We start from the raw sequence: 27,652 nt of genomic DNA on the forward strand, positions 1-27,652 counted from the left end.
GGAGAGGCCATATGCAGATTAGTTTCATACAAGGAAAACTTCTCGGTGGGAGTGCAGGAGGTGTGCAGTGTTACTGAACCTTTGGTAAAGGTTCCTCGATTAGTTGATGCTGAGAAGCCCGCAATGGGCTATTTGTATGAGGCCATGGGCAAGGCCAAAGAATCCATTCAGACCTACTATGATGATAAGGGAGATGAGGGGTTTCAGAAATAACTCCTCCTATGGGAAGTTATTGATGAACGATGGAACAACACACTCCATCGTCCCATTCATGCTACAGGGATTTACCTGAACACCACATTTTCTTACCCATGTGGGTTCTTATTTTCTGTTGAGATCGTGGATGGATTCTTAACTTGTGTTTGGAGGATGGTGCGCTCTCCAGTAAAACATGGAAAAATATCCAAAGAAATGGCTGTGGAAGACTAAAATGCAAGGCATTTTTTAGTTTATTTCATTCATTGTCTCTTCAAGTTCATAACTTCATACTCTTTTTCAATGTTCAAATTTCATTTTTTTCTTATGTTTATCTTATTTGTAATTTTGTTGTAGATGCATGGTGGACTCTCTATGGTGCCAGAGTACCCCATCTGTGAAAGCTTGCCATTCAAATCCTGAGCTAAACATATAGCTCCTCAGGATGCGAGTGCAACTACAGTGTATTTGAAAAAATACACAACAAGAAGTGCAACAGATTAAACTTAAAACTTAAAATATTCCAAATTTCCAATTAAAATTTTAAATTCATTAAATAATATTATTTAAAAAATATTATTTTATGATCTTTGTACAGGTTGGAGTCTCAACGACTTATTGAGATGGTTTATGTCTACTACAATCTTCGATTGTGGGTGAGACAGCTTGAGAGGATACCTAATATGGATGCCATCTCATTGGATGGGATTGACACCATTGCTGCATGGAGCGTTGAGGTCGAGAGGCCTCTCATGGAGCCTGTCAATGATTGGATAGAGTAGGAGGTAGTGGAAGGCGTAGAGGGGGAGGAGGAGGAGAACGAGGTGACACCACCTACCCATGCTACCCCTGCCACCAATAGAGGACGTGGTCTACCTCCTATAGCTCCTAGTTCTTTAGCTTCTAGAGCATAGTAGAGTCCACTGCCAACTCCATCGACATCTACATCTAGATGGAAAGGAAAAGCTATTGCATTTTCTCGCAAGAGGGGCAGAGGAAATCAATAGTATTGGTTATTTGGTTCATTTTATTGTATATGAAATTATGACTCATTATATGAGATACATTATTATATCTTTTGTTGATATTTTGAGGCTGAGTTGGGGTTCAGGAGTCAGGACTTACTATTCATGACATGATTCACTGTTATGTGTGATGTAGCACTAGAAATGCTATTACACATTTTACATATTAGTTATTTTATCATATTTATGTGTCAATTTATTTATTTTATGTTGTAGTTGAATTAGATATTAAAAAATTTGAAAAAAGAAGAAGAATATTTTTGTATTTTACGAATTTTTCCCGATTTTTACAATTTTTTCTAATTTTTTCCCCTTTCTAATTTAATCCCGATCATGATTTTCACAACATTGGTTCTAGGTAGCACATCACCTGCCCAAATAAAAAATCATCTCTATCAGACAAAGATTTATAATTCCAAGCCATATACAATATGAAATATGCCTTAAGTAATATAAATGTGGCATTGCTCTAGGCAATTGGCCATTCCAATAAATATGAAAGGAATCTGAGAAAAAAGGGACACTCCTAATGCATGCTAATTCATGCATGCCTCCTAACACACTTCAACTTTGTGAAACAAGAAAAATTTCTTATTGTTTCCAATTTCTATACTGATCACAATACAATAATTGGGTTGAAATTTTAGAGGATTGGACTTTACCTATGATCTACCTGTCGGGAGTAATTTTTTATTTTGTGATGGCGAATAGCAAGCCTGAAAAATAACTCTATGCTCATTGGGGGCAGGCATTGCTTTGGACGTCTGCAACAATTTCATAGAATCACAATGTAACCCAATAAATTTTACATATAGAGGAATCCATTTGGGGATGGGATTATTCAAAACATGAAATCCTAAATCCCCGCAGCTCAACTAGAATACATTTTTCCTTAACATTTGAATTCCTCAATCTCTTTATATTGTAAATGGATGCTTCTCAATAATTTGTAAGGACACAACTCTCTTACATGTCTTATATTTTTCACGGTCTAATGAAAACACACCTGATTTCTTACATCTGATTAGATTTTCAAATGAAAATTCTGAGTTCATCTTAAGTAGATCTGACAAGCATTCCAATCCTGTCAAGTACACGACCAAAGATCTCTCTAAACCCTATTCATACAAGCTAGGTTTGCTCTATGGTATGTTTCTTTTATTTCTCCAAATTGTTTTCGATGGAGCAAAAGAACAATTTATTTTTCATTATTTCTTTCCATTACATTTGATTATTGTTACATGGAGAGACAAATATGTCTTCTAGCCAAGTTTAATGAATATTAAAAATTGGTATCAACCTTAACCTTTGAGGACTTTAAAAAACACAAGATTCAAGGTAATTTTTTTTCTCATATTCGTAAAGCCTGGCTTCCACTCCAGGCTGTAAGTATCCATGCAGTACCTATGTGTAGCAGGCTCTATGGTAGTAAATTTATTTAAATGATGTTTTACAAAGGCATCCACTTGAAAAGTTTTTTCTTATGTTTATGTCTTCTTGTCCTATTTAAGTTCACACTGACAATGTTTTGCGGAGAGTTTTGCATGAATAAATTTTCCTATCGCTAAGGTTGTTTATCATTGCAAGTGACAATGGAGGGTGTGATGTTGTTTCCTTCATGATACATAAGCAATGAATCTTTTAAATATAGAAATGTATGATAAAGCAGAACCAAATGAATTCTAGCCAAATTGAACAAGATAGAGGAGGTATGTGGTAAAATTACAAAGTTTTTCATTAAGTCATCAACATTCATATGTCACTATGAAGATATACAGGAGAAGAAAAAAAAGAAAAGAAAAAGTTAGCATATATTGATGTAAGGGAAAAAAATAAAAGACATATGTCGCCATGAAAATATATAAAAAATGGTTTTCATATGAAAGACAAAATCAAATGAAATGCTACTAGTTGAGTCACTACTTGAGTCACTATCTCCATATCCATTTCTTAAAACTTGTTCATTTGTGGAAATAATAAGAGCCTATCATTTGTGGAAAAGATAGAATAAACACAGTACTTGTCACTAAAGACACAAAAATTAATGTTAATATTAGTTCAAAGATATATGGAAATAATTTTCCAGAAAGAGAAAGAGAGAGATCCAAATTTACAAATGAAAATTTACTCTCAACATGAAAATGGTGTTGCCAAAAAGCACCAAAAGGAGATTCACATTTATGAGTGCAATTTGCTTCTAATATTACTGTAAAGATCTATGAGAATCAGTTATTAAAAGGAAAGAAGAGGAAAAGAGATTCAAATTGACAGGTATAAATCTATTAATTTGAAAATTTTAAAAGCATAAATCATTTTCATACCATGTATATATTAATTTTTTGACTCAATTGATTTGATAATGACATGAAGGTAAAATTCAAAAGATTAAACGTATTTGTTGAGAGAAAATAGCGATCCATTGTATTAAAGTTTGTAATTCATTGAGAATTCTTAGACTTGAAAACTTAATAAAAGTGAAAAGACCTTGCAATGAAATATTTGATTTGTATTTTTCAAAGTGTGATTTCCTTTCTTCTTTTCCAAAGCTAAAGCGCTGAAACATGAGTTTTATTTGTACAACGTAGAGGAATTGAGATACTTGACATAAATTCGTGAGTAAACGGATTTGGTTATGAACCTTTGGTATTCTTGTTAATTAAAGCTATAAACCGAGGACTTAAAAGAGACAAGTTTGCTTCACATATGGAGTTTTTTTTTTTTAATAAAAAAATTCATAATTTTGAATACCTATAGAATAATATTTTAATAATTTGATTATGATTTTTACCTATAAAATTACGTATGCCTTTCAATCTGAAACATATGGCACCCGAGAGAAAGTTACATTTCCTGGAAATCTCTCCAGTGAACTTATGGCATTAGAGAGAAGTTACATTTCCATGTCTTAGAAATTTCCATGGCATTAGAGAGAAAGTTACATTTCCATGATTTGATAAATGTACACATTGGTGTATTGGTTAATGATAAGGCTGTTGCAAATATTTCCGTGCTAGCCATTTCGTTCTAATCAATTCTTATAGTGCCTTAGCCAATTAGCCTTCCATATCTTAGCCAATTAACCTGCCGTATCAACCTCGGGAAAATATCTTTTCCAAAAAAATGCTATACACGACAACATTATTATACACCATGACAGCTACTAGAGTATATATCCTCACGCGGAGAAGTTCCTATTGATTCTATGAATTTGGTTGTGTTGGTGATCACAGCTACTAGAGTATATATCCTCACGCGGAGAAGTTCCTATTGATTTCGTGAATTTGGTTGTGTTGGTGATCAGTTTGAAGAAATTCAGAGTGCAATCTGTAATTTAGGTAATTATTGTTGAAGACTTATCGACCCTGCAAGATATTATGCGTCCCTATTAAATGACCGGATCGTAGAAACCCAGCAGTCAACTTCACCGTAAAACAAGTAGCAGAGCGGTCGTCTTCCAATATTTGCTAATAGGAATATAATCGATAGTGGGAAATGGACAAATATCAGATATTCTTAACTGTTTTGGTTGGGGCTTTGTCATCCATTCCGGCACTTCATGCAGAGCTTGCAGCTGCGTTGTTGTCTGAAGATTATTACGAGAAGTCATGCCCCTTTGTAGTTCCCATTGTAAGTTCAGAAATGCATTTAGCGACGACGAAAGAAGCTCGTGTGGCAGCCTACATACTTCGCCTCCATTTTCACGATTGCTTTGTGCAGGTAGGTACTTTATTTTAATTTTCACAATTCCAAATCATATGTTTTTATTGCTTTTGGATTAAAATTGTGTCACCAAAGTTTTGCATCCTATTCTTATAATATTTAGGATGTATATTCTATTTTTTATATGGGGTGTAGATTTTAGGAATATCTGAAAATGTGATTGTTCTTAAAGAAATTAAATAATTAACTGTTTTTGAAGGTCAGATTTTAAGATATTTTGGAAATTTGCAATCAACATAAAAATGCTTCACTCTTCTTATCTATTTATTATTCCACTTATCTATTTATTATAATACTATTATACATTCTATTTATCTGATGGGAAAATGTGATGAGGCAATTTTTTGACATTTTTAGTATCAATTAAATTTTGAAATATTTTTAAAATCTGCAATCAATATAAATTCAAAATCCGATTTTGTCCCAAAAAACCTTGTAACATAAACAAAATTTTGATTACACAGTTTTTACTGGCTTACTTCTGCTCTAAAATTTAATATTTTTAGTCGTTGCTATAATATTTGGAATTAATGCAGGGATGCGATGCGTCTGTGCTGCTGGATGACACGCCCACCTTTATAGGGGAGAAAACAGCGAGCCCAAATGTAAATTCGCTGAGAGGATATGAAGTTATAGATGCCATCAAGGAAAGGCTAGAGGCTGTGTGCCCCGGTATTGTGTCTTGCGCTGATATACTTACCCTGGCTGCTAGAGATGCAGTTGTGCTGGTATGTTATACATTTGTTTCATAGTTGATTTAACCGAATTGTATATTTTGAGGATATTTTGAGAGGGTAACAATATTAGTTAACTCAATTATTTAATTTCACTCTCTAAGATTCAATTATATATTTTCGAAAATTTTGTGATTAATATTATTTATCTGGTTTCTAATTTAATGGTCTATTTTGAAAATATTTATGAAATGTGATTATTATAATTTAAATCAATTATTTGACGTGACTTTTAATATACAAGAAATCAAATAGTGAAGATTTTCATGGTTGTTTATATTATAGAGAATTATAAATTTTTTAATATGGTTTAATATTTTTAATGGACATTTTACCCGTCATCAAACATCAAAGACTAAAACTAAAAATAAAAACAAGGATGAGTGGAATGTCCACAAAAAAACAAACAAAATTAAAAATTCTATACACAATTTCATCTAAAATAAATTCCTTTACAAAATGTAAAAAAGAATCTTAATCAAATTCTATTCATATAAAATTCGTAAATCCCTCTTTTAAGTCTCTTCTTTGCTGCTTGCCAGGCCGGTGGCCCAGACTGGGGCGTCCCATTGGGAAGAAAGGACTCCAGAAACGCTAGTTTGAGCGAGGCAAACAACAACATTCCCACGCCCAATTCAAACATCCAGACTCTCATTGAAAAGTTTTTATTACAAGGCCTCACAGCCACAGATATGGTGGCACTTGCTGGTCAGTGAATACCAACTCTGGAGCATTTTTGGATATTGATTTTTGTGGGCATTTATTTTTATGTCTATTTTAGATTCTCAGAATATTTCTTACAGTTAAAACAGGGGTTAATTGTTTGCCTTCTTTATCGATGGTCATAATCTCCGAGATATTTTCGGAATCTGCAATCTACATATATTTAACAGATTTTTCTGAAGATAAACTTTTGTTAAAATCTTTTAGAGTTTCTCCTTGCGCAGGTGGGCACACAATTGGACAAGCTCGATGCACAAATTTTAGGCAAAGGATTTATAATGGCGGGAGTGAAGGCAATGAACTTTATGCATCTGGACTGAGAGCAATTTGCCCTCCATCTGGTGGCGATGACAACATATCGCCCTTAGATCATGCAACTCCAACGTTGTTCGACAATTCATATTACGTCAACTTAGTGAATGGGGAAGGGCTCCTCAACTCTGACCTAAGGAGCTTACTAACGGCGCATATTGTCAAAGATTATGCTACTGACGCTCTGGAGTTTGCCAAGCAGTTCTCGGACTCAATGGTGAAGATGGGAAATATAGTGACGCCTGAAACTTTTCTGACTGGTGAAGTGAGGAAGAACTGCCGCGTAATGAATGAATAAGAACTTGACTTCTCCGCGTTTACATAAAATTAAAATAATGGGGAAGAGTAACAGAGCCGATTTTTGAGAGAAATATCGCTTCTTCATAGTAGAAAGTATGATTTTACCTCTGTTTTCTCAAATTCTATTAAAAAACATTGTAGTGATTTTAGGTCAAGTTCTTCCATGGGAATTATATTTATTGCTAAGTTACATAGATGTAATTGTTCAGAATTGTAAGGTTTTTTCTTTACGAGATTTGTTATTCAAAGTCATATAAGTAAAGTATTATGGGTTAGGAGATTTGTTATTCAAATTTATTTATGAATGTGAAAAAAAGTATGTTTAGAGAATCCACCCATGTCATGAGAATTCAACAAAATTCCTCTGGAAAAAAAATAAAGAATTATATATGTCATTCTCATAAAATCATGCGAAATATCAAACAGATCCAACGTTACATAATTTAATTGATATTAAATCTCAAAGGAATGAATTGAAAGTAGATCTCAACGGAATGAATAAAAAATGTCATGCTCGTACCATCACGCCAATATTAAACAAATGTAACGTCGTATAATTTAATTGAGATTGCACCTCAATCAAATTAAAAAATGGCAGACTTGCATACATTCACGCCCATATTAATCCAATCCATCGTTATATAATCTATTTGCATCCTTTGCATTACGCCTCGTTAGTCCCGACACCATTCCACAGTAGCTTGAGTCTACTTTGGGTTTTCAGTCAAAAGGGCGTTTGACTTGAAATTTGACAATGTCTTTCAGTTTATAAAAATAAAAATAAATATCAAAAAATTAAATGATATTTAAACAAAATTTAAATGAAAATATAAAAAATTAAGAAAAGAAAAACCAATTACTAAAAAAATTGAAAATTATAAAAATAACCTAACGAGAATGTTGGAGAAGGCACACGAAAATACATTATGGTTGAAATATTTATATTTAAAATATAATATTTAACATCCTTGACTTAATAGTTTTATTAAAGAAAAATATATTTTTCAATGATTAGATACTGATGTTATATTTAATTAGTAAATGTAATATTTTTGATAAATGAATATCATTAGATTGTAATCTCAAATAATATTTTTTTATACTAAATTTATTATTTATATTTTATAGAAATTTAAAAATTATGTGGTAATGATTTTATAATTAGATTTACAGATATATGTGTTTATTTTGGAGTAAATTTTTTAGAATTTTAATTTAATTATAAAAATTATTAAGTGGATAGTAGAAATTTAATTTTCACTAAATATTTTAGAATATTCATAATAGTGTACACAAATCGAAGCTTGATATTTATCTCCAAAATAGTTATACTTTACTTTTCCCTTTATATTAAATTGATTAATTAAAAAAATGTTACTTTAACAAGTTTCATATGAAGTGAGTTTAGTTTTTTGAGCATATGGTATTGATAAACCATGGTATTGACACATAGTATTATATCAAAGTCTATTTACAAATTAAGAATCTCCATGAAAAAAATATAGTCATGATTAAGAATGTTGTTTTATGTTTTTTTTAAATATATAAATATTTGAGTTATATATTAATTTTTTATAATTAATAATAATGATAATAATTTAAAATAAAGTTATAATTTAATTGGCTTTATGATTTTTTTTCTAATTTTAGTAACAACAGAAATATCATGTAGTAAGTGTTTTCATGCATATTATGAATTGATGCCTATCTGTATTTACCAACATTTTAATTTATATAATTGCACTATTTTTTAATGGTATAAATTTTCAAATAATAATTATATAATTTTTTGGTAACATTATTATTTTTTTCCAGTCATTAATTATCATTAATTTTTATTAATTTTTTTATAAAAAATATAATAAAATATTTTATTGTTGAACGGTATCACCAAAAAATAAGAAATATGATTAACTAATATTGTTTATATTAACATACATATATTTATGTCTGTATGTTTTATTTTTATTAATATATATAATATTTATTAATTAAATCTATTAAAATATGTTTCTAATATAATAATGAGTCATTTTAAATTGATTGTGAAAAATTATAATTAAAGAAAAATAAAAAATAAAATAAGTTAAATAAAAATGAAATAAAACAAAAAACAAAAAATTAGTAACCAATAGAAATAGAAATTACTAAACAACCCATAATAAAACTCAACCAATCGCCTTACAAATAAATTAATCTAAATAATAATGAAAAAGAACAAAAATTGAATTCCTAATGTTAAACTATGCATAAGCATCATAAATTTTTGGTCAAAGACAAACTAATACCTAGTAAAAAGGCAAAACCAAATAATAATAAGAGATTTTAATAACTTTAAAAATTATTTCGGCCAAAATTACCATTGTTATATTAAATAAAAATATTTTTTTCGAAAGAGGTTCTATTGGTAGAAATAAAAGTGCCAAAGGTTACACATATTCATTATAGGAATATGATTGAGTTATTTTTATATTAATAGGTATTTCTTATATTATTGTTGTTCGCTTTTTTAAAGTAAGTTTACATGAGTTTGAAAAAGAAATATGAGGTCGTTTTGTGTTCAAATATTTTTTAATTGTTTTTCCCCGATCAGGGTGCGAGTTGGCCCCAGTGGGCTTGTCCTGGCCCAATGATTAATGTGAATTCTACTGATCGTTCTGACCACCCTTTACATGCATGCAACACTTGGAGTGGTGGTGGTATGCATGCAATGTTTAATTCCCTAGCTCAAAGGCGACAGAGGTTTAAGGACACTTGGTGTGGTAATAATTCTATTCGGGTCATTGAGTAAGGTAGTCTGTGAACTCATGCTCCTAAGGATCTGGTGTGAGAGGGGAATTCTAGGGAGCAGGTGGTTATGGTCGTCTTCAGGTTCTCGCAGCGTTCACTTGTATGCTTTTGGTCTTAAATTAGCAAATTTTGTTAGTATTGAGCAGTCTATTTGACCCTTGATTGTTGATATGTATATGTATGGGCTATAGGGTGATCGGCACTAGAAGTGCCAGACGCATGGCCTCGTTGGTTTCCTGGTTGGGTCTGAGTCCATTTTCCTACTCGTCTTGGTGTCTATACAGTAAGGCATATGATTGTCTCGCATGCGTGCATGCATGGCTTTGGTGGTAAAGGGTGTTGGATGTGGAAGTCCACCACATGCGAGCATGAAAGAACACAAAGGGGGTTGGGTCTATGAGGAATTGGGTTTGGTTCCAGAGTATTTTGGCTTAGGTATAGCTTTCAGTTGAGCTGGGGTTTCAGGTAAGTCTGGCTACACCCTCTGGTGGTAGAGGGGTGAAGGAGAAAGAACCTTGATGGCCAGTTTCTAGGTGAGTCCGGTCTTATGGAATAGAATCACTCGGTTTGGAATTTATTTTTAGATAGAGGTTAATTCTAGTTTTAGAGTTGGATATGGCTTAACAATGTTCACTTTAATCCATTCTCTGTGTATGGGGGTTTCATTTCTATAGCCCCGACATTCTCTATGGAGTTGTGTCTGTAGGGGTTTGGTGGGTTGCGGGCTCAGTATAGTCATTGGCTCAATATCCCTTTCAATTCCTATTATCATGTTTGGTCGGTGAAGTTAACAATCTATGGAAAGTGTCGATACATTGCGAAGGCCCTGAAAATGGCTGGCATGGCCAATCCATTCAGGGTCTACGATGGGCAGAGTAAGATGAATGAAGACAATGGCATGCTTATCCTATGTTAGAAACCAGTTTGAATTTGATTTAGCAGGACTGTAGTGTGGGCGCAACCTTTGGCAGCATCGAGCACCCAAATTGCGACCCTATTTTGGTTGGTACCCAGAATTGGGAAAATAAGAGTCTTTGTCAGGCAACATCAACAACATGGCCCATGCAACTAGTACAAGGAAAAATGGCAACAGAGGCCGAGGATGGGGAAAATAGAGGAAGGTTGCTTTGTCGCCTAAAAGGAGGGCAGGTCGTGGACGCAATTTGGCCTCTCGCATAATTCAGGAAGCGACTTAATCTTACCATGTCAATAGCTCCAACCTAGTAAAGAAATTGATTGTAAAGTGGGAGGCTAATATTCGACAGACTGCGGAGGACTTTTAATTGGATATGGATGAGTGGCAAGCAGTGATCCTCAATATAGGACACACTCGTGGAAGAGTAACCCAATAATAGCAGATAATCTATGTATTTTGGATGATGAAGAGCACTCAGGTGAAAGCTCTATAGTAGTTTCCTCCTGACATGCATGTAGCCCCCAGGGTCAATCGAATTATACCAAAGAATTTAAAAAAATTCAGTTTCAATTGCAGAAGTAGAGTGGTTGGCTGAGCTGAATTGAGCAGCATATCCCTTTCATACCCCACATAGAGTTTTCAGGTTCCACAATGAAGGACCCTACTCTGGTGGATTCAAATGACGATGAGTAGTGGTAATGAATCATTGTTTTTTCATTTTCAATTTTCCAGGCCAAAAGTTTTAGGCTTATTAACAGTTATGTTTATAGTTATCTAGAAAATAGAAAGTAAAAAGACTCTTAGGTTTACATAGCATCTCTGGTTAGACTTATCATTTTTACTTATGGATAAAATATTTTGCGGTTAGGTGGTCAACAAATCTCGTTTCCCTATGGGTAGGTTGAGACCACCTAACTCTCAGACGTATGGATGTAACCTACTTTATTTTTGAAAAATACTAGAAAGGTACCACCAATCTCACAAAAAAAATAAAAATAAATAAAAATTGTTTTATTCTATCATCATGTGAAGCATTTGAGAGTCACTAATTTAGAGGAAACCAATTTTTTTATAAGTTTTTGGATTTTGGATTTTGATTATGTCGATTATTAAAATGTTATTTTGGTTTTATTTTCTTAAATTTCTATTACATATTTTTTATTTATCCATTTTTTAGGATATTAGGAATAATTTGAACATTTATATAAAATTGGATCTTTAGAGGGCTTTAACAGTTTCTTGTACATATCCATGTATATGTGTTGATATAGACCTTAGCAAAGTTATTCTAGAGAAAATTATTCTCAAACGGAAAAGTTTTAAGAACACATAGGTTTTTTTACTATAAGAACATGAAATTTATAGGTTGGATATGCCATCTTATAGGTCATTTATAAACAAAATGTCCTCATTTGTGAGCTCATCCCCCTAGGAAAAATGGACGAAACAAAAATAAATACTTAGAGAATTTTTCATAAAAATTGAATGATACGAAGCTAAATATTGGAAATTTGGATTCTCTATTCTCATTCCTCACATTCATAATATTTTTAATAAATAGAAAGGAAATATTTCCTAGGTGTTAGACTAAAATCCTTATTGTTCCAAATCTTGAAAGTAGTGACCCAAAAAATTCCTTCAAATTATAGAACCATTTATGTTAAGCACTCTTCTCAAATGTTGTGTGGATTAATATTGGAGAAAAACATTAATTCATGGCATGTAAGTTATGATAATAAAGCTAATTAGTTCATGGCATGCAAGTATTCAAGTTACATTTTTTAATTACTTTTAATTTTTCTAAATAATAATGGTAGTCTTCTTTATTCTTTTATTAACATTAGGAACGTTTCTGGCACAAATCCTAGAAATGATCATTAATGGCCCTCAATATTAGAACAATAATGTTGTAACTCCAAGGGTCTCAAAGTAAATTTAGAGGAATGAAATGTGACACACCTATGTTACTTAGAAAAATGAGAAACACACTTGCTTGGAAATGAAGGGTTTGAATAACTTATAGAAAAGGTGGAGCTATGTCCCCGCGGCCTCTCTGAGCTGAGACGATTTGCATGTGCAGTAGAAGCCCCTAGTGTAGTACTCTCTCCATCACCATGGCCCCGGGAGGGGGGCCTGAGGCCCCTCCTCCTTTGCCTCCTCCACCAAAGATCCTGGCATTTAGGAAGTTGATTGGCGACAGTAGTAAATGCCGAGAAAGGAAAACTCAACGCAAGTTTGTAAAGAAACTTAACAACATCCCCACAGTTGCCCTGCCCATTGAAGATTCTTTCACATCTTCTTAGAACTTAGCTAAAAGAGGGATCATCATTCAATTTACAGGGCTATGGCCTTCACCCAAGGTTGTCGAGGCATGGGTATAGAGGAACTTGCGACCATTAGTAAAGGAAGGCATTGGAATCTTCCTAGTTTGTAAGGGATTTTCTGTCTTTGTTTTTTATTCAGTAGAAGATAGAAATCTCATCTTTAGGAATGGACCATATTTCATGGGACCTCAGGGTTTGTATCTAAACTCATGGTCACCAAATTTCGATCCAACACAAGATGTGCCGTCAGCAGTTCTAGTGTGGGTGCCCCTCCCTCATCTTCCACTACATTACTGGAACCCGAAGTCACTAGAAACGATTGGTAACACCCTAGGAAAATACATAGATAGAGCAGAGAGAAGGGATCAGTATTCATGTGCAAGAATATGCAATGAAGTTGATTTGGAAATAGGGTTACCTGAAGCCATAAAGTTAACAATAGTACACTGGTCTTATATACAAGAGTTAGACTACGAGCAGCTACCATTCAAATGCAGAAATTTCCATGAATATGGGAATTTCAAAAGATACTGCAAAAAAAAATGAGGAATATCTAGAGACGTCAAAAGGAGAAAAATGGATCCAGGTGTGCAAAGCAGTCTAGGCAAAGATGAGTATCAGGAATAAAGGGAAAGATGTATCGATGGAGTTTGGAACTCCCTTAACAAGAATGGTTCAAATGGTAGGAAGAGGAGAACATCCAAAGACAACGACCTCAATAAACCCATTCGAAACCCTCAACACTTCAATCGAAATTCCAGGAATAGAGATAGAGGAGATTGAATGACAATTTCCCTCACTTGAAGCAGAAAAGAAGAACATAGAAGTAACCCAACTTGACTCCCCAGCAGGAACCTTCTCCTCACCCACCTATGAAGAAATGACAAGGAAAAGCCCCCGGAAACCTTTGGGTCTTCGGAATACGAGACATTTGAGAGACCCTCTAAAAGGGTTGGAAGGAAATCTCATAAGGAAGGTATGGAAGAAGAGGCGGAGAGGCAAAAAATGCAAGGCATCAAATCCACCATTGAAATATCTATCGGCAGAAACACCAAAACAAGGCCCTCTAAGGGGGGATCAACTCACTCCAATTTCGTTAATGAATGAAACTAGTCTCTTGGAATTGCAGAGGCTTGGGGAATGCTTTGAAAGCTGAAGCAGTCAAAGATCTTCTGAAAATAGAAACTCCCGAGATCCTCATGCTCCAAGAGACTAATATTGAAGTGGAAACCTTCTTGGGATCAGCAAATTAAAATGGGGGAAAAAATGCAGGAAAGGTCATTAGTGCAAGAGGTACCTCTATTGGCCTAGCAACATCATGGTCGGAGGACAAGTATCAACTAGAAAGCTCCTTTGAGACCTAACATTGGATATTCACCGAACTTCGGCACACCTCTAGTAAGCTCTCCATCTCTCTCTTCAACCTTTATGTTCCACTCCACCTTACAGAGAAGAAAGAATGTTGGCAGACCTTGTCTGATTTCTTAGACATTTACTCCCCTCAAAATATAATAGTGGCTGGAGATCTCGAGCTCATCATTGATCCAAAATAAAAGAGACATGCTAATAGTGGCAGGGACCAAATGCTTCCATTAGTAGAGGAGCTAATACTTCGTTGGGATCTTCTTGACTTCAAACTGAAGAAAGGTCTTTACACCTAAACTCGGTCTCCCCAAAATAAATTTCTGCACCTGGGTATTAATGCATGGGAAAGTGCTAACTAGCAACAATCTGACTAAAAGAGGTATTCACAGGCCACATTGGTGTTCTCTCTGCTGCAAAGCCTAGGAAACCATGGAGCATGTGTTTGTGGATTGCTCTTTTGCTCAAGAAGTTTGGGACTACATCCTTCAAGGCCTCAATGTCTCTGCCCCATCGCAAGTCAAAGTATCTAACCTTTTTAGCACCTGGAGAGTGCGTTATCCCCACATGACCCAAAGAAAGACAACTTGGAATAGAATTTGGAAAGGAGTACCTAAATATGTCTGCTAGAAAATATGGCTCACCAGAATTGACTAGATCTTCAACAGCATTCTGAACTCCCCTTTGAAGGTGGCATCAAAAGCAAAAGCATTGCTCCTCAAGGTTGTGGTCAATCATCTCCTTAAAAATGATAACATGCTTCTCCCGGAAGAAAAAAATGGATGGGAACTTATATATTTCGAGACAGGATAAACAACACCACTTGCCCCAGTAAATCTTGTATGGAGACTACAACAAGTAGATGCAGATTTTCAAGCTTGGTGGAGGAAACAGGGTAAAACAAAAAACTTTTTTTATGGTGCCTCCAAAGGATATCCCGGGACAGCAGGCACAGGCAGAGTGATCTGCTTCCCGGAGGGTATTTGTGAAGATAACTTTATCTGGGGACTTGGATAGAGAACGAAGAACTAGGCAGAAATCCTTGGGTTGCTAAAATCTTGTCAGATAGCATGTGAAAAAGACATTAAGGAAATACAAGTCTTTGGGGACTCAGAAATTTTGATAAAGATAGTAAATTCAGAGGACCACTTCAGAAATCCGGCACTCAACAAGACACTTCAAAGCCTGAGATATGTGCTCTTAGACTTCTCTTCCTATCTCCTTTTCCATGTTCTATGTGGCTCAAATAAGGAAGCAGACGTAAAAGCAAACCTGGCATGCCTCCTCCCACAAGGAGCCTTAAGCAAGAATGATGAAGAACCTACATGGAACCTGATCTCGTAATCTAGAGTAAATCTACACCTATGTAAGGAAAAGGAGAGCTACAACTAAAAGGAATTTTGAATATTGTAATGATGGTAGTTTTGGTTTCGGCCCAACTAGTTTTAAATAATTTATATAACCATTATAGTTATAAAAAAAAAGTTACAGAAAACACCACAAGAAAAGGCTTGGTAAAAGCAACTATAGGAAACTTTGCAAGGTCTTTATGCTTCTAAATTCCACCATGAACATCCCATATGTGTTTTAATAAATAAAGGAAACTAAAGAAAATTTTATTGTTGAATTGGGTGAGAGAAATAGACTTGTTGCATACTACCACATGATTCCTTGTTTAACTACAAAAAGAGTCCAAGAAGTCAATAAAACAATTAGAATGCAAAACTAGGGTGAAGAAGGGAGGTAATATGTAACACCTTCCTCCCATATTTACCCAAGATAATCGGTCCATTGTGGTAAACATGTGACGAAGAGTTAATATGATATTATTCAATTCCCCCAAGTATAGTTAAGGAAGTGGAATCGACAAGCCAAAACCAAACTGACCTTCCTCTAAAGCTACAGCACCCCCAGGGGCTAACCAACCACACTAGGTGCCAAACCCCTGAGTTAACCTTCTTTTTGACTAAAATAGACCCCCAATCACACCCATGAAAAGTCTCCTATGTGATTGAGACTCTCCAGTCACTCCCACAACAAGGCATCCATGCAATTGCATCCTTTTTTATGCAATTTTATGCCAGCGACCCTAGATTCTGAGCCACTTTTTCAGGACCAGGATTCAGGCCTATGACCAAAACTTAATGAAATTCTCATAAATGATAAATAACAAGATGACAAGGCCTCTAATGCAAAATTTGAACAAGGACCTTACCTGACAAAACCTAGCCATGATAGACATTTTGTCAAACACATCACGAATATGTAATCTATAGGCCATATAAACACATCTGAGCATAGGGACTTCATAATTATATGAGAATTTTCAAGAAGGTATGATTCCCTCTCGTAATATTTGTAGTATCATCTATTAGGTTATGCATTCATTAACATTTGATTTACGAAACAAAATAATATGAGAGCCATAAATCAAGTCTATCATAAACCATGCTTATAACCAACATATAACCAACATATCAATGATGACAGAACAACCATTATAACCATATAATAACAAACACATTTACACATAAACTATAAGAGGAAAAGAGCTCTTATTAACATATGCAAAATGCAACCATGCTAGTGACTTCCACGTTCCACCTAACCATAGATTGGGATGAACTAGATCTTTTTTTAGTCAATCATCAATGTGCCATATTCCAAGCATGAATGTGGGACTTACAACTGAAAACTAAGGTTTACTCAGGCTTTACTGCAATCCTCCAAGGGATTAGTAGGCCTAAGCCCTCATCTATACAACTAGGCTTTACCGCAATCCCGCCAAGGGATTCCTAGGCCCAAACAAGAAATATACACTAATAGGCTTTACCACAATCCCACCACATACCAGTCTAGGGATCACTAGGCATATACAAGCTTGGATACCTCCGGATATCTCCACCTAGATCATGAGGAATTTGTCCGTCTCCAACCTCTAGGCTTTAACGTATATCTTGCTATTCACTCGTTGAGGATTCCTAGGCTCAACGAGGGTATACACAAACATGCTTTACCACAATCCCACCTTCATCGGTTCAAGGAATGTTAGGCCTTATGTTTCATCCTGAGACCACCCCATTTAGTTTCGAAACCATCCAGCAATCCATCTCAACCAAGCAAGAGAAACCCCATCACACCATGGTTATCCGGAAATGGAATGGCAAGGCTGAAAACCACTATCACACATGGAAATCCATGCCAATAACAACAAGAGAACAAAAAAAAACATGCATGTACCATGCATACCAAAAGTAGTAAGGAAATCATATATGCAACTTGATATCTGCAACTAATCTTACAGAAGCTATTTGATCCCTCTCTTCCTTGTTTGATCCTTACTTCCCTTTAGTTTCTTGTCCTTCCTTTGCCTTCCTTCCTCCAATGCTAGAGTGCTCCAAAAATGCTCTAAGTGTGCAAGAGTATGAGAGAGTAGAGAGAATGGAGAGAGATCTCTAAAACTGAACTAAAAAAAGGCTGTGAACTGATCCTCGGAAGCCTTTTATTAATGAGGCCCTTATTTTCTTCAATTTTCATTGTTTTTCCTTCATTTTCCTTCTCACATGCAACATATGACCTTTCACCTTCATTTTCTCCTAATTTCCTTTATTTTAATAAATAAATTGCCAATGAATGCCTCTTTTCCTTTTCAATGTCTTTGTCATTTCCTTTTTCAATTTCTTCTTAACCATATTAAATCAAATGAACACCCACTATGATGTTTTTCCCAACATTCAACAAGTTGGAATAGGTGTCCCATGGCCTTGGTTATTATTTTTCCTTTATTAACTTTATAACATATATTTTTAACCCAGGGTTATTACAAACCTCTCCCCCTAGGGGAACGCCATCTTCGGTGTTCAATGACACCTACAACCAACAAGACCACTAAAAAGAAAAACATACTATTCATGGAGCTTTATAACTTATCTCTATGTAGTATTTATAATGAACAACCTGCGGAAAAGAAAACCAACATGACAAACATAACAACATGACACCCATACTGCTTATTGGAGTTTTTTAACATAGATCATGGAGGTATTTACATCCATATACATATATACATATACCAAAACTTATTTTCCTCAATCGACAAACAAGGAAGGATACATAGCTCGTATCTGATAAGCCACATCCCATGTAGCTTCATTGGGCCCAAAGTGCTTCAACTACACTTTAACCTACTCAATTGCTCAATTCATGAGCATGAACATATTTCTCTGCAACATACACTGAAATTTTGGTTGGAATTCTCTTTCTGGCTTCACCTGCAATACAAACCAATCAATAGCAATATTAACATCATTTGCATATGTTTTAAGCAATGAAACATGATAAACGTCATGGGCTCTCACTATCGGAAGTAGTCCCATTGGTCCAATCGTCCCCAGAATCTTCAAATAGTCATATAATTTATATTATATATGAGGAGATTTGTGATTCAAATTTACATGTGGATGTGAAAAAAGCATGTTTAGAAAATCGAACCATGTCATGAAAATTCAACACAATTCTCTTGAAGAAAGAAATAAAATAAGATAAAGAATTATATATGTCATTCTCATAAAATCATGCGAAATTTCAAACAGATCCAACGTTACACAATTTAATTGATATTAAAGCTCAACGGAAGGAATTGAAAGTAGATCTCAACGGAATGAATAAAAAATATCATGCTCATGCAATCACGCCAATATTAAACAAATCTAACGTCATATAATTTAGTTGAGATTGCACCTCAATCAAATACATTCACGCCAATGTTAAACTAATCCAACGTTATATATTCTAATCGCGTTCTTTCCATTAGGCCTCGTTAGTGCCGACACCATCCCTCAACAACTTGAGTATACTTTGGGTTTTCAGTCAAAGGGGCGTTTGACTTGAAATTTGACAACGTGTTTGAATTTAATTAAAAAAAAACAGATAAATGTTAACAATATTAAAAAAAACTACAAATGGAAAATATATAAGATATAAAAGAAAAAGAAAGAGAAGGAATGAAATACAAATTATAAAACTTAGGAAAAAGAAACCAATTAATAATAAATTTGAAAATGATAAAAATAACCCAAAAAGAAAATAAATTTGAAAATGATAAAAATAACCGAAAAAGAAAGTAATAATATATATATATATATATATATATATATATATATATATATATATATATATAAATAAAGAACAGTCTGTATTAAAAATGTATGGCAGAAGGTATACGAAAATAGATTATGGTTGATAAATCTTTTCAACCCTATCAAATATTTATATAATATTTAACATCCCTGAATTAATAGTTTCATTAAATAAAAATACATATTTTCAATGATTAGATAATGATATTCTATTTAATTAGTGAATGTAATGTTTTTGATAAATGAATATCATTAAAAATAAGTAAATCAGCAAAGTCTGTATTAAAAATGTATTGCAGAAGGTATACGAAAATATACGATGGTTGATAAATCAATTCAACCCTATCAAATATTTATATAGTATTTAACACCCTTGAGATAATAGTTTCATTAAATAAAAATATATTTTTCCATGATTAGATACATATTTTATTTAATTAGTGGATGTAATGTTTTTGGTAAATGAATATCATTAAAAATAGGTAAATCAACCTAGTTTAATGTAAAATAATATTTTTTTATATCAAATTTATTATTTATTTTAATAAAGAAATTTAAAAATTATGTAATTGCAATAATTTTATAATTAAGTAAATAGATAGGTTTAGTTTCGAATAAATTTTTTATAATTTTAATTTAATTATTAATAATTAGGTGGATGGTATTGGAATATTTTAGAATATTTATGATAGCATATATAAATTAAAGGTTGATATTTATCTTTAAAGTAGTTATATGTGTTTTCCTCTTTGTATTAAATTGATTAATTTAAAAAGATGTAACTTGAGCTAGCATCATATGCAGTGAGTTATAGTTTTTTTTGAAATGTGGTATTAATAAACTATGCTATTAGCCCATGATATTGTAACATAACCTATTTACAGATTAAGAACAACTATTAATTCAAACGAGGAGGCAAGGGTGGTGAGGGCGGAGGGGAGCTGCGGCGAGGGGAGCTGCGGTGAGGGGAGAGGCGAGGGAGCCGCTGCGAGGGGAGCTGTCACGCCCCTACACCTGCGGTAGTCTTCCAACCGCTTGTAGCAAGGTGCGGCACCACCGAACGCTTTCTTTTCACCAATACTAACATTCGTGGACTACGCCTACTTTCACATTAACATACTTAGCTTGTGTTTCGCAACTAAGTAAAAGCAATTATCCTTTATACTTAATGAAGCCCATACTCATTCATTATCATCATGCAATTATACCGAGAACAACAACAATTGCAACAAGTATAAAGGGGAGGGGCAACTCCCCGTAATGTGAGTCTGCCCGACAATTTTATTAAGAATATCATATTTACAACACAAGTGTGTCTTGGCCGAACCAAGTCTCACACTTAGACAAATTTACAAAGATAAGCAACCTGCTTTTACAATCATGTGCACCCTTGCACAAAGAGAAGTGCTCACCCGAGCCACTTATTCCTCTCTACCAAGTCCTGCACAAATCTGCATCCAAACCGAACCCCGGCACACTTTCCTACACCTCAACCGGCACAAGAATATACAAAATCTGCAGTTAGATAAGCGCATGAGATATGCGCATCTCCTATCTCTCCTTGCGCAGATTTTCCCCTCTTCTTTATGCGTAGAGATGATGATCCAATTCCATGATTCCAATGAGCATAAAGCTACACTTACTTATACCATTATCAACGTGGGTTTACATGGGGTGTGCAGCCCCATGGCCGACCCCAAAACCACTAACGCATGCCCACCTATCTTCCATTACAAGTCGGCTTGCATACATTTTAATATCGCATATATATGTGTTCGTTCCAACACTTAGTCGCATAAGTGTTTTCCATAACGTCACATATATTGTTGCATTATTTCCGCACAAAGTGTCGCACCCGTTGCACATTTCCTCCGCGCGCCAGTGTGCCCTCTCGCGCCCCCGCTCCCGTGCACGACTCACCGGTGCCTGTCACACTTATCTCCCGAAGGCCTTACATCCTCCTCCACCTGAAATCGTTGTCGTCCTCGACAACATACCATCCTGGTAGCCATCCACCAAGATCATCACTCATCCATGATGTTCACTCCTCCACACAAAGCAAACATCCTTGCAACATATGTAGAGCCTCATCTCCATCATGCCTCGCCTTAGTGACCAACTGCCACCAAGCTCACCATACCAAGGTATGCACCTCAACGGTATGCTCTCCATCAGATATCATCTCGATCCATGATCATCGACCCCTCTGCCACAATCTCCACTGCAACATCTCGTGTCGACCTCATCATGTGTCTCCATGTGAACCTCTGCCATGATACTCTAGCACGATGCCAACATATCTCTGCACACTTCCAGACCTCATGTCTGAACTAGTTGGGTAGCTAATCCAACCATCACGCTCATTCCATGAGAGTGAACATCCTCATGCCATCATCAGTTGTTCCTCAAACATCTGCCACATCCTTGACTCCTCAAGAATCCATCTCCATAATCCATGCTCAGGTCCATGGAAACTCCATCCATCTCATCTGCAACATGTCATGATGCTTGATGCCAAGCCATCCCTGCACCATCAATCATACCTGCTCAAACATGTTTAAGGACTCACTACCATGAGCAGCTAACAATGAGCCCCATCTTCTTCATCCATCTAAGAAGATGTAGAGGGAGTAGAGCCTGAAGGCTCTCCCTCACTAATCAATTCGATCCATCTATCAGGATCCTCAATCTCCATCCTTTGTAGATAAGCAACCCGTTCTTCCTTCTGGACATCCGGTCTCACATACACCTCATCATCATCATCATCATCCTCCACCAGCTCTAGCTTTCTTGTCAAATCCAAGATTCTATCTGAAAGTGTCTTGATGACCAATGACTGCTCCACAAGCTTTGTCTCAACACTAGACAACCGCTTGTTCACCTTCTCCTTATCCTCCATTTGCATCACTCCCAATTTACAATCAGGCCTAGTCACACCAATGGTTGGCACACCAATGGGCACATCTTCCCTTCCATCATAAATGTAGAGCTTCTTCAAATGTGGAACGATCATAGCATCAAATTGTTTCATAAACTCCATCCCCAATACAGCTTCATAGTCATCAATTCGCACTATAGTGAAGTCCACCTTCCCGGTCCATTCACCAAGTGTAGTGTCCACCCTCTCAGCTATACCAAGAATCTCAATAGGAGGAGAATTCATTGTCTTCATTTGTGCCTTTGCCGGTACAAACTTCAGCCCAATTCTTCTCGCAGTATCTTCGCCCATGAAGTTGTGAGAAGCCCCACTATCCACCATAGTGAGCACATCAGCACCTCCAACCTTCATTCGAACATACTCCAACTTGTTCCTTTCAGGATCCCTTCTAGAGGCCACTTCCGTAGTAGCAAAAGCACCAAGTATCTGCATCATCCCCACAGAAGCATCTTCATTCTTTCCATCAGACTGTGAAATAGCGGCCACCTTCGGTTTAGAGGGACAATTCTTCACCATGTGTGGTCCTGCACATATCCAACACTTCAAAGGTTTCTTCGTCTTCGAACTATCATCTGATTTCGAAGCATCATCCTTCTTCTTTTCTTTCGGCTTGTCGGACTTCTTTTTCTCATCATAAGTCTCATCATAATGATCCACCAACCTATCAACCGCAGCAAAAGCCTCCTCAAGTGTCCTAATCTTCTACCTCTTCACTTCATTGCGTGCCCAAGGCTTCAACCCAATAATGAAGTTCACCTTGTCCCTCTCCGCCATGTCGGGAAGTTCCAGAGCTGCACTTGCAAACTCTCGCTGGTATGCTTGTAGGCTTCTGGTTTGCTTGATGTACTTAATCTTCGTCCTTGCTTCCCACGTTTCATCCTGAGGACTGAAATGGGTCTGCAAATCCTTCTTCATGTCATCCCACGAAGTGATGTCATCAACACTGCCATTGACAATCTGATCCACCCTCCTTCGCCACCACATCTTAGCATCCTTTGTTAAGAACTGAGCAGCCACCTTGACTTGTGTCTCACCATCAGGAAGACTCAACCGTTCCAAGTACTGCTCCATGTCCCATAGAAAGTTGCCAAGAGTCTTTGCATTCCTTGTGCCATCATAAGATTCTGGTTCCTTGACCTTCACATGAGGCACTCCTCCACCTGAGTTATGCCTCACGGCCTTCTTCAACACTGCGATCTCATCCTTGGCTTCATCAAGAGATTTTTTCACCCTGTCAAGAGATTCCTTCAAGTTCACGATCTCTGCAAGACCCTGATCCCTTGCTTCTTCAACCTCCTTGACCCTTATCTCAAGTTGTGTACACATAAGATCAGTGTACTCATGCTACGTTCGGAGCTCATCAAGTTCTTCCCTTAGCTTCAAGCTGGTCTCTTGCTCCTTAGTGAGCAAGTCCTCACTCGTTTCCCAAGAAGACTCCATGGCTTCCATCCTCTGCAGTATTCTTTCCATAAGTGATAAAGTCCCAGCTTCATGGCTAGACCCAACTTGAGACCCAGCTGCCATCTCTAACAACTTCTTCTTCCTTTGCGATCTAGTCTCCACCATCCAACAGCTTCACCGAACCGAAGCTCTGATACCACCTGTCACGCCCCTACACCTGCGGTAGTCTTCCAACCGCTTGTAGCAAGGTGCGGCACCACCGAACGCTTTCTTTTCACCAATACTAACATTCGTGGACTATGCCTACTTTCACATTAACATACTTAGCTTGTGTTTCACAACTAAATAAAAGCAATTATCCTTTATACTTAATGAAGCCCATACTCATTCATTATTATCATGCAATTATACCGAGAACAACAAAAATTGCAACAAGTATAAAGGGGAGTGGCAACTCCCCGTAATGTGAGTCTGCCCGAAAATTTTATTAAGAATATCAAATTTACAACACAAGTGTGTCTTGGTCGAACCAAGTCTCACACTTAGACAAATTTACAAAGATAAGCAACCTACTTTTACAATCATGTGCACCCTTGCACAAAGAGAAGTGCTCACCCGAGCCACTTATTCCTCTCTACCAAGTCCTGCACAAATCTGCATCCAAACCGAACCCCGGCACACTTTCCTACACCTCAACCGGCACAAGAATATACAAAATCTGCACTTAGATAAGCACATGAGATATGCGCATCTCCTATCTCTCCTTGGGCAGATCTACCCCTCTTCTTTATGTGTAGAGATGATGATCCAATTCGATGATTCCAATGAGCTTAAAGCTCCACTTACTTATACCATTATCAACGTGGGTTAACACGGGGTGTGCAGCCCCATGGCCGACCCCAAAACCACTAACGCATGCCCACCTATCTTCCATTACAAGTCGACTTGCATACATTTTAATATCGCATATATATATGTGGCCGTTCCAACACTTAGTCGCATAAGTGTTTTCCCCTAACGTCGCATATATCGTCTCATTCTTTCCACACAAAGTGTCGCACCCATCGCACATTTCCTCCACGCGCTCGTGCGCCCGCCCGCGCGCCCGCGCTTGTGCACGACTCCCCGGTGTCCGTCGCACTTATCTCCCGAAGGCCTTACAGGAGCTGTGTGAGGGGCGCTGTGTGAAGCTGTGAGGAGTACTGGGAGCTACAAAGAGTAGTGAGGAGCTGTGAAGCGAAGCGGTGAGGGCGGGAGGAGCGTGAGCGCTGAGGGTTTGCGCGTGGAGCGAGGCCGATAGTGAGGGCATCTTTGAGTTTCATTTTCAGCTGAAAGAACAGGGATCGCAAGGGTTTTAGGGGGACACCACAGCGGATAGGGTTTCACCGGCGACACCGCGGAGTTTTTCTCCTCCGTCCTCGACTTGCAGGCTCAGCTCATCCTTGGCAGCGGCGCGGGTGCGGGATATTGTCTTCTGGTCTTTTATTTTTCTCTGAGCGGGGGCGAGGTGGCTACCCTTGCCGCCTCTGCCCCCGGCCTCGCCTCTGCTCTGGTGGGTTTTCTCCTTCTCGGCAGCAGTTTGGTTTGTTCTGGCCGCGACATATCCTTTGGCACGTTGAGGGAACAGAGGCGCTCTGCACTGTTTTGTGCCGCATCTATGGATGTTTCTGCTGGTCTTTTTCTGCAGGCAGATGTGGATGATTGAGGCAGTGTTTCTACCTCTGTTTTTCGTCTAATTCGGGTGGAGAGTTTGAGGGGGCGGGGAAGGAGTGGCTACCTTTGCTGCTCTCTTCCTCATTTCGTGCCTCTCCTTTTGTATTGGGCGGACAGATCTAGCGCTATTTGTTCTCTTTTTCTATCCACAGAAGCTTGTCTGCTTGGTGCATTGGTGCCATCTTCTGCACCTCTGCACTTTTTTGTTTTTCTTGTAATAGATGGGTTGCCTCTTCAGGTCTGTTATTTCAGGGGCGCAATATTGGCCTTTTGGGGTATATTTTGGGCACTGTTATGCAGATTAACTGGGGTTTATACCTTTATTTGCTGCCCTGTCTGAGGGCATTTCTGGATACTTCTTTTGGAGTATATTTGTAAGTGGCTCTGCCCACGTTTCTGCATATGCTTCAAGCATTATGTAATCTTCTTATATGAATATAAGACAATCATGCTTTTTCTTCCTAAAAAAAACCTATTTACAAATTAAGAATCTCCATAAAAAAGGGAAGACAAATGTCATGGTTTAAATATATAAATATTTCTTATATATTAATTATTTTTATAATTAACAATAATGGTATCAATTTAATTTATTTTTTTTAATTTAATTAGTTTTTATGATTTTTCTTTTCCTAATTTTAACAACATGAGATATATTATGTAATAAATATTTTGATGTTTATTATAAATTGATGTATTTACCAACAATTTAATTTATATAATTGCACAATTTATGATGATGATGATGATGGTTAACGTCCACTAAGACCAAACTTTGGTCTATCGGACCTAAAGAAATGAATTATTTAGTTTCATTTATGATTTTATTCCTATGCTCAAAAAGCTTGGAGAGAAGCCTCCCAAGCTCACTCTAATTTTGACAACGTAAAAGGCTAGGAAGATCAGTATTGTAACAAAGATTTTGAAACTGAGATCTAATGTGATTGTACGCAAAGCACTCCAATTATATCAAATTCTAATTATATCATTCTTTTGATAACACTATTATTTTTCTAGAATCATTAATTATTATTATTTTTATTAGAAAATTATATAAACAACATAAAAAAATAATAAAAAATTTACTATCAAAATTAACCCCTAAAAAAGGATTTGCAAAAAAAATTGTCAATATTATATTAAGTAAAAACTTTAAAACCTATTAATATTTATATCATTCAAATTAATATGATTCAACATCCTTTTCTAAACCCTCAAGAGTGCGTATATAGTGGAAGTTGTTGAGGAGGTTCTATTACTAGAAATAAAAGTACCAAAGGTTGCAAATTGATATTCATTATATGAAAATGATTGAGTTATTTATAGATTAAATGGTTATTTGTTTATTATATTAATAATGTTAGCTTGCTTAAATTAGGCTCACATGTGTTTGAGAAAGAAATGCGAGGGCGTTCTGTGTTCAAATACTTTTTAATTGTTTACTCTATCATTATGTTAAGTGTTTTGAAGAGGGTCTCTCGTTTAAGGAATTTAAAACATTTTGGATTTTGATTCTAATTTTAATGCTATGCTTTATCTTTTTTATTTTCCATTACATATTTTGTATTTATTAAGTTTTGAATTTGGAAGCTTTAACAAGTTTATGTATTTATCTATGTATATGTGTTGAGATTTATCTTAGTAAATTTATTTTAGATAAAATGGTTTTTAAATGGAAAATTTTCAAGAACAAGTAGGTTTTTGGACTATAAGGACATGAAATTTAGGTGTAGGATATGTTTGATCTTTGTGGATATTGTTGGCAACCCGCCTATTCCACCTAGACTCCCAAGTCAGTTTCATCGATTTCATTGTTCATTTCATCATTTACTATTTTTAGCAGATTTTCGGGTCCTAAACTTCTAGAGCAGTTTTGACCCCCTAAATGACGTTTTTTTGGGTCCATGACAAGTGCATCGCTAGAGGCAAGGGTCTATTGCAAAACCTATAGTACTCGGTGAGACCTTTCCAACAAGGTATCGTACACGCCAAACGGAGATAATATGACCAAGTTACGGCCCCGAGAAGTTGGCTATGCAGCTAACCCCAATGGGGCCCACA

At 36.1% G+C, this 27,652-nt stretch overlaps 1 protein-coding gene across 1 annotated transcript; it reads left to right on the forward strand.

Moving 5' to 3' along the window:
• The first annotated feature begins 4,712 nt into the window (after window positions 1-4,712).
• LOC149223447 (peroxidase 11-like) lies at window positions 4,713-7,126 on the forward strand. Its single transcript, XM_089387910.1, has 4 exons — window positions 4,713-4,937; window positions 5,477-5,668; window positions 6,217-6,382; window positions 6,622-7,126. The coding sequence occupies exons 1-4, from the start codon at window positions 4,713-4,715 to the stop codon at window positions 7,005-7,007; spliced, it is 969 nt and encodes a 322-aa protein (XP_089244036.1). The 3' UTR covers window positions 7,008-7,126.
• Window positions 7,127-27,652: the final 20,526 nt, after the last annotated feature.

Source organism: Pinus tabuliformis, chromosome Q (genome assembly GCF_031772625.1).
Source record: "Pinus tabuliformis cultivar Carrire ecotype Pingquan chromosome Q, CPIR1, whole genome shotgun sequence".
NCBI classification, from domain to species: domain Eukaryota; kingdom Viridiplantae; phylum Streptophyta; class Pinopsida; order Pinales; family Pinaceae; genus Pinus; species Pinus tabuliformis.